This window comes from Muntiacus reevesi, chromosome 4 (genome assembly GCF_963930625.1).
Source record: "Muntiacus reevesi chromosome 4, mMunRee1.1, whole genome shotgun sequence".
In the NCBI taxonomy this organism is placed as follows: domain Eukaryota; kingdom Metazoa; phylum Chordata; class Mammalia; order Artiodactyla; family Cervidae; genus Muntiacus; species Muntiacus reevesi.
Window position 1 is genome coordinate 94,529,511 of NC_089252.1, and position 15,651 is coordinate 94,545,161.

At 39.6% G+C, this 15,651-nt stretch overlaps 1 protein-coding gene across 10 annotated transcripts in view; it reads left to right on the forward strand.

The window, feature by feature from the left end:
- The window catches only part of MAGI1 (membrane associated guanylate kinase, WW and PDZ domain containing 1), a 636,320-nt gene that overhangs the window by 607,797 nt on the left and 12,872 nt on the right, over positions 1-15,651 (forward strand). For 5 of the 10 annotated variants that reach the window (XM_065933320.1, XM_065933328.1, XM_065933321.1 and 2 more), the window contains 3 exons: positions 2,258-2,450; positions 5,392-5,685; positions 8,697-8,900. In XM_065933320.1, coding sequence (XP_065789392.1) covers positions 2,258-2,450; positions 5,392-5,685; positions 8,697-8,900 — 691 coding nt within the window. The remainder of the gene's footprint in view (positions 1-2,257; positions 2,451-5,391; positions 5,686-8,696; positions 8,901-15,651) is intronic. The other 5 variants (XM_065933322.1, XM_065933324.1, XM_065933330.1 and 2 more) reach the window with 3 other exon arrangements.

Consider the following 15,651-nt stretch of genomic DNA (forward strand, 5'->3'; position numbering starts at 1 on the left):
TGAGTCTCTTGTCTCCCTGCCCCATCCTGTCCCTCACAGTACTAATTTCTAAGAATTCAAAACCAGTTGGCATCAGTGACAGATCACCAAGATTTGAGTCCCACTAGGTGCACCCAAAACTGTTTTCATCTTTTGGGGAAAAAAAAAAGTTTGATTTACAATGTTGGTGTTAATTTCTGCTATACAGCAAAGTGATTCAGTTATATTTATATATATATATCTTCTCTGGCTCTTTCATCTTAACCAGTGGGAGTTACTCTTTGGATTTTGTGGAGCTCTTTCTGTCTTGAGGAAGAAGAGACTAGATCCTTTCTAAAAAGTGTGTATTCATGTTTGTGGAGGGTGGCAGCTGCAGCATCTGTAGCTCACTATCAAAGAAATGGAAACCAAAAAAAGCAAAATAGGAATAGACATCAGCTGAGAACACAATGGCCTGATCCTTCTGGCCAGTTCTGTTAAATCTGCCAGCAGGTCGTTGGCTTTGTATATTGAGCAGCTAGGACTTAGAAGGCACTTGACAAGGCATTATGAGAGATTAGAGAAAGTAGGACCACTCTTTACAAAATTAGAGAAAAAACCCTGAACAAGGATCAGGAGACATTTAATCTTTCCAGGCCTCATCTTTAGAATACATTGAGGAGACCACCATGGGATTCTTTTGAAAGAGGAAAAAAGAACTAAAGATAAGTATTGTTCAAATTTTCCTCATCGTAATAAAAATAGTTATCATTTTTATCAAATCTATGAATTTACCCCCATTTTCAAATCATGGAATCACAGAAAGGTTAATGTAATCTTGCCTGGGATCACAGAGTTAGTAAATGGAGGGACTGGAGAGGCTGTGATTCCAGAGTCCATATTCTTAACCACTCTTCTACCAAAGTTTTTTGTAAAAGATACATGTCACGCAAAGACTGTTGTACATTATTACCTAGTGAGAAGGGAAGGAAAGCACAGATGTTTTAGCTAAAGTTTGTGATGTGCTCAGTCACTCAGTTGTGTCCTAACTCTTTGCAACTCCGTGGACTATAGCCCGCCAGCCTCCTCTGTCCATGGTATTTTCCAGGCAAGAATACTGGAGTGGGCTGTCATTTCTTTCTCCCGGGGATCTTCCTGACCCAGGGATCAAACCTGTGTCTCTTGTGTCTCCTGCATTGCAGGCAGATTCTTTACCACTGTGCCACCTGTGAAGTTCAGTGATTGGTTAATATAACAATACCAAGACATTAAATATAAAGACCTGCTCTGCATGCTGATGCTATAGACTATGGAAATAGGGATGCCCAACCAGACTTTGCTTGATTCACCCTTTCATTTAGCAATATTTATCGTGCATCCTATTGCTAGGCACATGCTGACCTTTAAAGAAAAGTTGTATTACTGTTATACTTAGCAGAGTTTTCTGAACAGAAGGCTTATAGGTAGATAGAAAAGGAGAAAAAGTTTTGCCCGTGAAGGGAGTAAAATGATTGATTTCTGCAAAGGGGAAAAAAGAATGAGTCATCAGCAAACCACAGATAAATGTCAAGGAACCAAACAACAAAAAGCTATTTTTTTCCACCATTTAAGAATTATTGTACCACCTAGCACAGTAGCTAGAACCCAGTGAGGGGCACGGATGCAGACACAAATGAATGGACTGAATTTTGCTCAGAGATGTGAAGGCCATCATTGCACAGACAAGCCTTGTTTCATTAAGATTTGCAAAAATTCCTTTTTTTTACAAGTTGAAGTTTGGTGCCAACCTTGCATTGTCAGATGATGGTTAGCATTTTTTAACACTTAAAAAAAAAATAAGGTATGTATCTTTTTAGACATAATGCTATCGCACACTTATTACACTCCAGTATCTGTGTTTGTTTGAGCACTTAGTCATGTCCAGCTCTTTGTGACCCCATAGTCTGTAGCCCACCAGGCTCCCCTGTCCATGGAATTTCCCAGGCAAGAATACTGGAGCAGGTTGCCATTTTTTTCTCTAGGGGATCTGTCTGACCCAGGGTTTGAATCCATCTCTCTTAGGTCTCCTGAATTGGCAGGCAGATTCTTTACCACTAGTGCCACTTGGGAAATCAAAACTACCAGCATAGGATAGGGTAAACATAACTTATATGCACTGGGAAAAAAATCATGTGACTCGCTTTGTGGTGATACTTGCTTATTGCAGTGATCTGGAACTGAACCCACAATATCACCGAGGTGTGCCTGTAATAGTAAACCAAAAGGTTAGTGTTTCATCTATCATCTAATTACTCAACAGATTTATATTGGTCACATCGTACCACTGGGTGCTGCTGATACGGATGGCCGTCTGAGGTCTGGGGATGAATTAATCTGTGTGGATGGGACACCAGTCATTGGAAAATCACACCAGCTTGTGGTCCAGCTTATGCAACAAGCCGCCAAGCAAGGCCATGTCAATCTGACAGTGCGGCGTAAAGTAGTGTTTGCGGGTATGTTTTTCATTCATTCCTTTAGACGTTGCCTTGTCACTTTATGCACAGAAGAGGCCCCCTTCCTGTGTCTGCCTCCTCAAGTATCTATTTTAGCAAATGTTTGCAAATGTGATTAAGCACAGAATTTCCAGATGGTTTGCTTCTCTCAAACCCTCCAAAACTACTGTCACTCAAAAGTACTTTAATGTGCCAGCCGTGCATATCCAGCAAAGGCTTTTAGAAGAAAGCTAGTTGAATATATATGTTATGTCCCTCCACCGCCTTGCCAACCAGAACTTAGTCGTTGTCTTCATTTGATGAGAATTCTCAACGAAAGAAGTCACTGTGACAGGTGAATTGTAGCACCCAAATAGGAGAGCAAAAATCAGTTTCATGCTGCCAAATAAGCTTATAAAAAAGTTACTCTCTTGTTGACAGCCATATGTATTAAACTATTTTAGTTTTTTACTTTTTCTTATAAGAAAGCTGTATGGCTAGCCAGTTTTGGCTTATCTTTGATTTCTTCCTCTACACCTGGAAGTCCTGTACATCCTTAACTCAAATGTAACCTGTTTTGTAAAACCCTTGGAAATTCTCTACTCCCTCCAACTGCCTGCTGATTTTAGCCTTCCTTTCTTGCCATCCTTGGGAATCATGGTTTTTTCTGTGTTAGGATCTGCCATTTTGAGACAGTCCATTGAGTGTCTTCCTTTCACATTCATTCATCACTTTTGTTGGCAGCCCCTACCTCCAAGTATTCAAGACAACCCAGAATGCAGAAGAAAGAAATTACGTGTTATATCAGTGGAATTACTGAAAAAGTATGGCATGAAATTTCATGAACTCTCCATAGCTATAGTACTAGTGAAACAACTACTTGTCAAATAAAATCAACTGGCTCCTTGTTTAGGAAAAATTAGTAGAACTCACTTCAATGGTATATAATTAATTTCAAAAGAATTAAGACATCAGGGTCCAGTGTGAGAGCCCTAATGCCTATTGCCGCCATGGAAAGCAGTGTTAATCATTTATGTCCTGAGAGCTCATTTATGGCGTCAGGATAACGTAGTGTCCCATGTAGCCAACAGCAATCAGAAATGACTTTTAAGATGAGTTGAAGACTTTTTATTTAACTGGTTCAAATAAAAATAATAGAGAAATGAGATTTTTGTTTATTTCAGATTTATTTTTTAAAATCTTAAATATTGGGGGTTTTAAGCTCTTGGGTAAAAAGGCCTATTAAATCTTTGGAGACACATAAGGCTCAGTGAAATAAACCAGTCACAAAAGGACAAAAATGGTATGCTTCTACCTCCATGAGGTGCCTAGAGTAGTCAATATATAGACAGAAAGAATGGTGACTGCCAGGGGTTGGTGATTAGTGATTAGTTGCCAGGGAAAGTGATTAGTGTTTAAAAGATACAAAACTTCAGTTTCAGAAGATGAAAAGTTCTGGAGATAGCTGGTGGAGATGGTTGTACAACTGTGTTTCTATACTTAATGCCACTGAAGTATATATCTAAATGTTTACAATAATAAGTTTTAGGTTCTGCATATTCCTACCATAAAATGAAATCTATGAAAGGAGATGCTTTAGGGAATAAATTAGTAGTCCTATCCAAAATCTGAACCCATATTTTGCTTTTGGCATGAAAAATAAGTGGTCCCATCCACTTTTGTGGCTATCTAGGAGTGGTTTACCCTGGCACTTAATAAAGCAATAAAACTGGAATTTGATAAAATGAATTCTGAGGGAGGTTAACGTATCCAATTGTGTGATCAGAGTGGATCACTGACATCTGGAAGCTGGGGAGAGAAGCAAAGTATACCTCTGACAGGTGTTGTCAGGAATCCTGCAGTACCAGGGACATCATAATGGTGCTGTCAGCTTACAGTCTCTCTGATGGAAAAAGCAGAGCAAAACTGTTTGCAAAGCTGAGCAGAAATGTGACTTGAGGGTAATGACAACTTGAACGCAGATACGTCTCTGAGGCAAAGATGGTGGCCCACATCTTCCTTCAGTGGGTTGTTTTTGTTTGTTTCATTGAAGTCTTACTGCTGTACAATATTATATATGTTACAAGTGTATAATACAGTGATTCACAATTTTTAAGGTTATACTCCACTTGTGAAATGAAGTGAAAGTCGCTTAGTCATGTCCAACTCTTTGCAACCTCATGGACTGTAGCCTGCCAGGCTCCTCTGTCCATGGAATTCTCCAGGCAAGAATACCGGAGTGGGTAGCCATTCCCTTCTCCAGGGGACCTTCCCAACCCAGAGATCAAACTCAGGTCTCCTGCATTGCAGGCAGGTTCTTTACCATCTGAGCCACCAGGGAAGCCCATTTATAGTTATTTTAAAATACTGGCTACATTGGAACATTGTAAAATATATCCTTATAGCTCATTTTATACCTAATAGTTTGTACCTCTTACTCCCCTACCCCTTCACCCCATCTTCTGCTCTCTGATAACTGCTAGTTTGTTCTCTGTATGTGTGGTCTGCTTCTTTTTTGTTAATCCACTAGTTGGTTGTATTTTTTAGATTCTACACTTAAGTGATACCATGCAATATTTGTTTTCTCTGTCTGACTTATTTCACTTAGCATAATGTCAAGGGGTCATTTTTCAATCTATAAAGCAGGAAATACTTCAGAGTGGGCCAGTCTTACTGCAGATTTGAGTCCAAATACAGATGCTGATACACACTGTGCCCTAAATGTAACAGAGTCTGGGTGTCCCCTTTGTTGTTCTCCCATGGCATGGATGTCTGTAGATCCTGAATGGTAAATACTTATCAGAGTGGTTTTCAGTTCCTGTGTCTCAGTTATGTGAGGCCAGGTGCTGTCATAGCTATCACTCTCTTGATTTGGTTGTGGAGTGGATGGGGGACGGAGGAAGGGGTGACAGGGCACATTTCTTGCAGAGGCGGATAACCAGCAGGTACATCTCTTGCACAGCCCCCAAAACCGAGAACGAGGTGCCCTCGCCAGCCTCATCCCATCACAGTAGCAACCAGCCGGCCTCGCTGACGGAGGAGAAGCGGACCCCGCAGGGCAGCCAGAACTCGCTGAACACGGTGAGCTCCGGCAGTGGCAGCACCAGCGGCATCGGCAGCGGCGGCGGCGGCGGCAGCGGTGTGGTCAGCACCGTGGTCCAGCCCTACGACGTGGAGATCCGGCGCGGCGAGAACGAGGGCTTCGGCTTCGTCATCGTGTCGTCGGTGAGCAGGCCCGAGGCCGGCACGACGTTCGGTGAGTGTGGTCACTTCTGCTCCCCAGCGTTTCCTGGGGTGACTGTTCTCTGGAGAGGGAAAGACGAGCCAAAATCTCATTAACAGAAGTGCTTGTCATGCTTTCTGCTTCAGGTAATGAAAGTCTTAATTGGGGACGGACTTTATTGGGTAGCTTTTCCCCTCCTGAAGGTTGGGTTGTTTTTTTTTTTTTTTTTAACTCTTCAGCTTCCATTCTGATAGGACATTCACAGGCAGACAACTTCATGCATAGGTGACATTTGCAAAGAAGCCCCTTGACAGGATGAAGTGTGAGAAATTCTTGCCATAGACAGACCTTTGCAAGGTCCTGAGCAGGGTATCAATCATAGCAGTTGTCTCAGAAGGTCTCCACATTTTTAAAAGAAGCATATGGTTGTAGAAATAAATGTCTGGGGGGGAAAATAGAGGTGTGAGGTGTAAAAAATATACATGCAATGCCCTTTCCGTCTTATCTGTGTCCTTCCTCTACTCTACCTATCTCCATCTGAAATTTTTAAATTTTAATTTAAAATAATATGTTTACCTTTGGCTGGTGGAGAATCTAATTAAAATCTGAGTGCAGAGCTTTTTGTCTTCACTGCCCTTGAATTCTTGCAGAGGTGGTTGTCCTGTCTCATCCAGATGTTGGGGGTTTCAGCAGAGTGGAGAAACACAACTACCACCCTCTGCAGGGTGCACGGGCTGAGACAAATAGGAAGCCAGGTGATTCTAGGAACTAGGAATCATGAGTCTTCCTATTAAAATGGATCATAAGTATGTACTCCAGAACTGATCCACCTTCTTCATTAAATAAAATGTCATTTGTTGTTTTCCCCAAGCACATTTGTTAGTTATATGGAATATGATGGGAGACAGGAAGGGCTGTGCAGGCTTTGAAACATGCTTCAGCTCTGTCTCCAAATGACCTGCCCACAAGGAGTCTGAGGATCAGTAGTCCAGGTCGCTTGCTGGCTAACATCGGCTAGGTGCTCCATCCTATTGGATTTCTGCTCTGGTACAACTCCGTTTGTCTCCGTTTAGTCTTGGTACTTTGCTTCCTGCTAAAGTCATGTCCCTTTAAGGTGCAAACTTGAGGGGGACAGTGCGTCAAGCCAGGTCTGTGCATGTGTGGCTGCAATAACAAACACCCGTTACTAACAGTGCCTCTGTGAGCTCTGTTAATAGCATTATCACAGCATGTCGTGGGTGGTGGGTGACTTGACCTCAAGGCAGGGTGGTTTTTTGGTTTGTTTCTCCATTAGTTTTGAAGACTTTTTGGCCCAATTTAGAAATAAAAAGAAAACCAGAGGGGACAAAGACATCTCAAGTTATTTTCTTCAGTTTTGCAGTTTGTCCCTATGCACCTGGTGATATTCTCAGAATTTGAGTTCTCAGTTTCCCCTTCTAGAATGAAACAACAGATATGTCTGGTGGGAGGTTTTGTGTTGTTTAACAGATATCGAATGTCTTCACTCACAATTTGGTCTTTGATTGTTTTCCTCCAACTTTTACAATGAACAAATTAAACTTTCCCTAATACCTTGCATGTGACTTCTCTTCTGAGCTATGCAGAGCTTTCCTCCCACCTGCTATATGATTCCTTTCCCATGGGACTTGTCCTTGGAGATGGGCTAAACTTAATCAAGACCTTGAATTTGAGTGTGGAGGCTTTCCACCACACCTGCTTGTTTCTTTCCAGAAGACTGTTTAACTCTCTTTTGAAAAATTATTTAACCTTAACCTTAACATCCAGTGATACAGACTCAGGCAAATATGCTGAAATTCAAAGGAATTGCAGCTCATTTCCCATACATTTTATCCTCACACTCTGAATTAGGATGGAAGAGCCTTCTATTTCAGGGTTTCCCATCTTAATTTTATCACCCTTTCCCAAAGATGGCTCAACTATGTAACTATCTTTACAGAAAGACAAACTCTCAAAATCAGTGGACATGCCCAAGAAGGTTTACAACTCAGTATGCAAGTATCTGGAAACCCTAGATCAGGCCTCAAAGCCTATTTTCCACCTCTCTTCTAAAAGTTACCAGCCACTCTTGGTTGTGACATGAAGTGCCTCAAAGCACATCTTCTTCAAATGCACTTTTCCTGATTTTTCCTGTCTGAGCTGTGTAGTAACTGAGGAGGACAAAGGAAATGATTAAAGAAAAAGGGTTGAGGAATGATTTGAACCTAGCTTCAGATCACTGTCCTCAGTCTGAGTATGTACTAGATTTTCTTATGGCTTTGAGGGGATTTCTATGAGGAAGAAGGAGGATTTCAGAGCTAATGAGCCATTTGGGCCCTTCTCTGAAAGCCCACAAGAGCAGCTGATTGAGCAAAGGTCATAAAAGGAAAAATGCGTGTCAAAGTTGGGTGCTTTCTTGGCTCATCTTGTAATTATGCCCCCTTGCTAAAGCTTTCATCATGCTGCATAGCAGGCAGAAAGTCTTAAGTGTTTGTCTATTAGGTGTTTTCAGATTGGATTTTTGGCACTGGTGGACTCTCTGACCTCACTAGACACCCAGTGATTGTTTTTTCTAAATGGAGAAAGAACAAAACATTGGCAGAAGCTTAAGCAGCATCTGGCAAAAATGAAGTGACATGAACACAGGATGTGCAAAAGCTTCCATCCCAGCTCTGGGTTTCATGTTTGAAATCCCCAAATAAGCCCATGGCAGGTTACTTTGGGGGCTCTTGAGAATCTTTGGAAATTGCTAAAGATCCCAAATTTTGCCACTGATAGAAAGAGGAAAGCTGGGGTGTCCCCCTCGTTTTAAATCGGGAAAGGACTGCAACAATGAACTATTGTTTAGGACTGTAACTTCTTACACAAATGCCCGGAACTTTGCCAATGTTTTGACCCTCGGCACAGAGTTCTCCTTTAATAACATTTGCTTAATGCTTTAATTAATTAACACTTAACCTTCTCTTTCCCTTTTCAACCCTTTTTCTCCTCCCTTCACTCTATTCCCATGTAACGTTAAAAAAAAAAATTAAAACTGACTATCAAAGCAGGCAATGCATGTGTGGCCATGCCTCACAAAATAGGTCGGATTATTGAGGGGAGCCCTGCTGACCGATGCGGCAAGCTGAAAGTAGGAGACCGGATCTTGGCAGTAAATGGATGTTCCATCACCAACAAATCCCACTCTGACATTGTCAACCTCATCAAGGAAGCGGGCAACACAGTCACCCTCCGCATCATCCCTGGGGATGGTAAAGTATACCTCTTGTGTGTGACTCTGTCTCTCTCTCTCTCTTCGGTCTTACTCTGTCTTTGGTGTTCATGTAGTTGAATAGCGTTGGCTTAAGAGACAGTCCTCTCCGACCTTCTCTGAGTATACCCATCAAGCACTCCTGAGCCACTGTTACTACATCTTACCTCACCTTCTTGACTTCATCCTCTTGCCTAGGGACCCTGTCTTGCTACAGAGATAAACATATCAGAAAATTTTTAACTCTCTCCAATTTATTTTAGCGTGGTGTCCTTGTCTTTAAAACAACAGAATAGTTTGAGTATAGGTGGTAAAACTTGCCTGATATTCTACCTGGAAATTATTAATGATTTTTTTAAAAAATAGGAATGTAAAATCTGAGTGTATAGTATGATGATATCATAAAACCTATGTAAGGACAATGGAGAGCCAATACTGGTTTTTAAAAATTTTTTTTTGATCAGAGTAAGTGAATGTATCAATGTTTTTTATTTAATAGGAGGTTATTAGAATTTGTGCTATATGATTTGTCTCTAATTTTTGCATGTGGATGAAGAAAGAATAAAATCTCAGTATTTTTAATATTTTGACAGGCTTCCATTAAACTAGGCCTGTTCTTATTTGTTTGTTTGATTGGTTCAATTCAAATCTTTGGTTCTTTTATAACAGTGGTGATTCTGCCCCTTGGGGGACATTTGGCATTGTCTGGAGTAGGTGCTAACTGATAATCTAGTGGGTAGAGACCAAGGACACCTCTAAACATCCTACAGTACACAGGACCGCCCCCACTACCAAAAGTTTTCCAGCAAAAAATATCAGTACTTACTTTATTATTCTTATGTACCATATTATTATATTATATAATACTATATTACTTACATTATATTTACTTATTTTAGTATTATTTAATAAAAATGGAGTGATACACTAATGTCTCTAAGAGCCTTCAGAGAATTAAGTCCTGTATAATGACTTCCTTCTAAGCAGACTTTGCCCTTGAGAAAAAAGTGATACTTTTCCCAGAATGTTTCAGTGTCTTTTTTTTTCATTCTTACTATATATTTTATAAAATAAAATATATTCCAAAAGTCAGTGGGTATTTCTCAAGAGAAAACTGTGGTTTATGGTGATAGTGTGATAGAATTCTATGCCACTGATCTGTAAAATAGGAAAATCAGAAGTTTTATCTGAAAGTAATTCACCAGATCAACATTTTTATCTACCAGTTGCTAGAAAGTGAGCCATATTAGTTTAAAATTTGAGTACTATAGGCTGTGCATTTCAGAAGATGTAAGTCTAAAACCAAACAATAAATATTTGAAAATTGTTCATTCTAAGAACAGGGATGTTTCTCTGTACCAGAAATACCCTCTGCCAAATGTGGAGGGAAAAAATAGCTCCTTGAATGATGGTCTATTTCAGCCTGCCTCAAATGCATGGTTAGTAATTTACCATCTGGTCTAGAGTCCATTCTACCAAATCACCACTCTGGAAAGCTATTACAATTTAGGAAAGTGGTCACAAGATGATATAACCTAGGTTCCTAGTGGAAAAGATGAAGGAAGCTAGGAAAATTTGGTGACAAATGGTGGAGAGAGCCTAATGTAGTATATAAATTTAGATATATTTATCTCCATGCTGTGGTGGGATTTCAGAAAATTAATTCAAAAGAAATGAACACAGGATATAACTTGCTGAGCCTATGTTGGTTAGTCTGTGGGAATGAAAATTTCCAAAAAGGAAGGAAGGAAAGAAAGAGCTCCTTGAGGGAAGAGCTTAGAAAACAATTCACAATCAGGAAAGATAAATATGCAGAAGCAACTTATACTCCTGTGCACATACTTGTTGAGTTAAATTAATATTGGGCAAGGGAAAGTATTTTTTGAGAACCTGAACACCAAAAAGTGGAAAGCAAGATAGATTATCCAATAACATTTGTCAATAAAAAGATGTTTTTTTTTAAACTGCAGTGCTTCAAAAGTGTAAAATTTGAACAGAGCTATCACAGGCCATCTTGGTAAGAAAAAAGTAAATGTTAAAGATGACACAGTGTAGTTAAGGATAGATGTACTGCTGAGGATGCAATTTCATTGCAAGATATTTTAGGAATTCACCACCATGATAATAAAACTCTTCACTGATTACTTTGTCATTTTCAAAGTGCAGGTAAAGGGAATCAAGTCTGACAGAGTGGATTTCTAATACTCATCTTTTAAGTGGGGCCAAGAATTGCCATCTTGGAAGCTAGAATGAAGGCAGGCAGCATCTGGACAGATGCTGAAGCAATCCATGAGGATTTTACAAAAACCTATAGAACAGAGAGTGGCCTTGGCAATCTGATGAAGAGAAAATCATGCTGGATCCACTTCCTCTCCATAAAAGTGTGCTGGACATGGTAGATTGTAAGGTAAAAAGAAGGCATTCTCTCCATGTCAGGAAGTTCTGGTCTACTTCAGTCACTCACTCTAGTGTTTAATGGACTAGCCCAGGGACATTTTGTTGAGTGATCTTCATAAAAAAAACTGAAGTTCATCATCAGAGTGGCTCAGGAGCTCTTAGAAATCCATCTTGTTCAGGGTACTGTTCTCAGAAACACAAGGAGTCACTTCAGGAAGAGGCACTCATATGAGTCAGACAGAAAGAGAGAAGCTGACCAAACTTGAAGGAGATGAGGCTAAACACTTTATATTAGTTTCTGGGCTAGTTACTTGTTCATTATGGAGTTGAAGACTAACCCATCCTTTCTTTGCACAGTTCCTCAAAGGGAAACTTAAAAAGCAAGGTAGTCTTGAAATAATATCACAACGTGGTTGAGCAGTTTTAACAGTTCTTGGTGATATTTTTATCAGACAAGGATTACTGAAGTCATCATTTTCAAACTGTCATTGAATAGTTGTGTTTTCTGATTTTATCCTGTCATGTCAGTCATATTTCAATTCAGGATAAATATTTGCAAAATGTGTATTCAAAGATGCCTCTAAGAGATAACCCATTTACTATTAATGGAGTCATGAATTAAGGAGAGATCACATATATTTAATGACTGAGAATGTCCCTAAATGAAATTCACAACCAAAATATTAATATATGGTTTAAAGGAATAAGCCATACCTGGCATTAGTCCCCAAGTGACTTTTATATATATATTTTTTCCTTCTATTTTACATAAGGCATCATAACCATTTTTTAAAATTTCTTACTACAAACTGTTTTAGTTTTCTAACTAAAAAATTATCAAATTAGAAAAAAAAAAAAAGGACAATGCACCCTTGATTGGGCCATGCTCGGAACTTACTCCCTATCTATTGGCTGTGCCTTGTGGCGTATGGGATCATAATTCTTCCCCAACCAGGAACCTGACCCATGCCTCCTGCAATAGAAGCATGGAATCATAATCGACTGGATTCCAGGGAAGTAGCATGCTCACGTTCTTTCTTCTTGTCATCAGTCACCTGATTCTCCAGCTTCACTTCTCTCCTCACTCTCTTTCTCCTATTCCCCTCTCACTTTTCTGTCTGTGCTAGCCCCCTCCAACAAAAGCTTTGAAACATGACTCCCCTTGATTTGGGTACTATTGTGTTGTTCACAGTTCCCAGACAGGCGTGTTCAGGGGCGTTGTCATCCTTCTAAGCTTTGGGAAGAGGCTGGGAGGTGGAATGAAGGTAGAGCCTCTTCTCCTGTCAGAGATGGACAGGTGGATAGGAAATTGATCGTGGCAACACAGAAAGACCCACAGACTGGCTTAACACACTGAATTTGAACTTGAATTCTGGCAAGTCAGAGCACACATGCCTCCTACTGTGGAGTGTATAGAAATACCCTGTGAAGTCTGGGTGTGAGTGAGACTAATCAGATAGGGCGGATCCTGACTGAGCCAGGCTCTCATGGAATCATCAGATTGAGTCAAGTTCAAACTAATGAAAACATTTATGAACTTAGAAATACCTTATTTAGGGACTTACTTGGAGGTCCAGTGGTTAAGTGTCCATGCTTCCACTGCATGGGGCGTGGGTTCGATCCCTGGTTGGGGAACTAAGATCCGGCTTGCCCCGTGGTGCACCCTAAATAAATAAATAATAAAAATAAAAGACATTATTTAAATATAGTGTCTCTTTTCCCTGAAGTCTTTTTTTTTTTTTTAATTTTTTTGTTTTTTCTTTTTATTGGAGTATAGTTGATTAACAACGCTGTGTTAGTTTCTGGTGTACAAGAAAGTGATTCAGTTACACATGTTTATGTATCTATTTTTGTACTTCACATCTCTCTGACTTAAAGTATTTACTCGTATAGAAGTAAGGCTTGGTGACACAGGTAGTGCCATTTCCTTGGCAGAGGCCTAAAAGAGTTTAATTATCTTAACAGAAAGCTCTGTAGATACGATAGCTAGCATATACTCAGGCAAGAAGAACAGAGTTTCTATCATACACATTTTAAAAGTCTCCCCAAACTTTCAAATATTTATGGGATTTAAATTTTCAAATGCTTCCTTCAGGTATTTATTACATATGTGTTTGTGCATTAAAATATTTATGAATGGAATGATCGTATTGGTTCTCTATCTGCTTGGCCTTGTAATGTGGTTCTGTAAGGGCAGCTAAGGATATTAACATGGGAGCAAGGTTAGAATGGTAATCACTTGTCACAGAGATAAGTTGAAACCCAAGATAGAAGCTCCTTTCAGAAGTTAGTGCCCTGATTGAGCAGAGCACTGTGATGGTGCCTTGAGAGCTAGGATGCGCTCCTCTTGATACGTGATTGCTGTGGGAAGGGTAGTAATATCCATTTTCATTCCTCCGGGAGAGCTAAAGCAGGTATAAACATTGTTTAAGAAAGCACATAGGGCACTTGCTGGAATTTATCATGAAAACAGTCAACCTGTCCATCTGCCTTAAGAGTTCTACAAGTCAAATACATTGACAGTCCTTTTTAAAACTGTTGATAGAGTGTATATTATATCAGACCCGTCTTTTGTGTTTATTCTTTTATATGGGGGACATTTTACTTTGGAATAGAGATAGAAATTTGTGAGGATGGGCTTCAACTCCGTAGTTTTAAAAGCTGCAGAGAATTTCAGCACACACTATCTTGGTTTGATTCTAAAAGAAGACTTAAAAGCTCATTTAAAAGTATATAACATTATAGATCTTTTTAAAAGCATCCTGGAAATTGAGGGTATGCTAAAAGTTATAGTGCTTGAAAATGACCCAGGAAATCTAAAAGTCGAAACCAGAGTGTTTTGTATTTTAATTAATCTGTGATACTACTTAGTGAAGTTGGTGGTATTTATACAGGAAAGTAAAAGTACTTGCTTGTTAAGAAGGGAATGTACCAATCAGATCTGATTTCCTTGACCCATGAATAATTTCCTTGTAAACAGAGTGAAACTAAAAGTTAACTGTCAGGCAGGCCCTGGGTTTAATTGCCAGTGCCTCCACTTGCTCTCTGGATGACCTTGGGCATATTGCCTACTTTTTGTAGGCCTCAGTGTCTACAGCTTTAAAATGGGTGTAATTAATTGCACCTGCACCTATTTCTTTGAGTTATGAGGATGAAATGAAACAGTGCATGTGGGAATGAACCTTACATGGTGTGTGGCACATTGGAAATAATTGAAATGTGGTGGTTCTTCATAGATTAAGAAAAACAAACAAAAGGAAAAAAATTCAGTGGGCTCACTCAAATAGGCATTTGCATACTAAATGTTTATTTCTGAAATGCTTAACGTTAAGCTTCACCTCAGAACAGATTTGCATATAAATATTTGAAAATAGCAAAGGAATGATGGGAGGAAAATAAATAAAATAATTCTACTTATACGTATGTTGAATGGTTATCTGTTACATCTCATCAAACCTTGAAAATGGCAGAAGTACTAAAAAGGCTTGAGAATAGGATCTGATCTGCCTAGAAAACTCTGGCTACCAAAAACACCCAATATCTCTAAAGGGGAACCTCTGCACAATTTAGTAATTATAATCACTCTGATTACAAGGAAGCTTTCTTTTTGGTATCCTGATGGTGATTTCCCTGTGGCCCAAGCAATCTTGTGATTTCCCGGAGAGTCTCCATAAAATTAATTACAGTACATAATATGAAGTTTTTTTTTTAAAGGACCAATACATGTTTATGAAACTTCTGGCAAGTCACATTGACAAGCTTTGCAGTCTACTAGTCCTTTGTCGGGGCACAGCGGGTAGACTTTATGAAATACCACTTAGATTTATCACCTTGGTTGTGCCGGTTAACTGCAGTCATAAAAACAGACTAATATTATGCTCTTAATATTGTGATAACAGTAATAAATACGTGCCACCCATAAAAAAGATGGTTTTCAATTTTTGAGCAGTTTTTACGTGCCATGCACGAGCCCAAACGCTTTTCCTCCTAGGTTGTTTTTGCATCAGTGTTCTTAGATACTTCTGTTACTCTGTATGTGTAGGTGAGGAAACTCAAGCATAGAAAGTCTAAATAACTTTCCTTCAAGTCCCAGCTAGTAAATTGCAAAATTTGGGTTGCCAAGCCAGGTAGTCTGAGTCTAGCCACTGACCTTGTAACCAATACACCTGACAAGCTTGAGAAGCACCACGTCCCCATCTTGGAGGGTCACAAGGTATACTGGCACAATTAAGGGTCCATGGGGAAAACAAAACACAGACACGGAAAAACATTTCTGTTCCATCCACTATTTTTCACCCTTACTTGACTGCAGATTACTGTTCCCTCAGATTCCGGTGCAGCATTTGATAAAACAG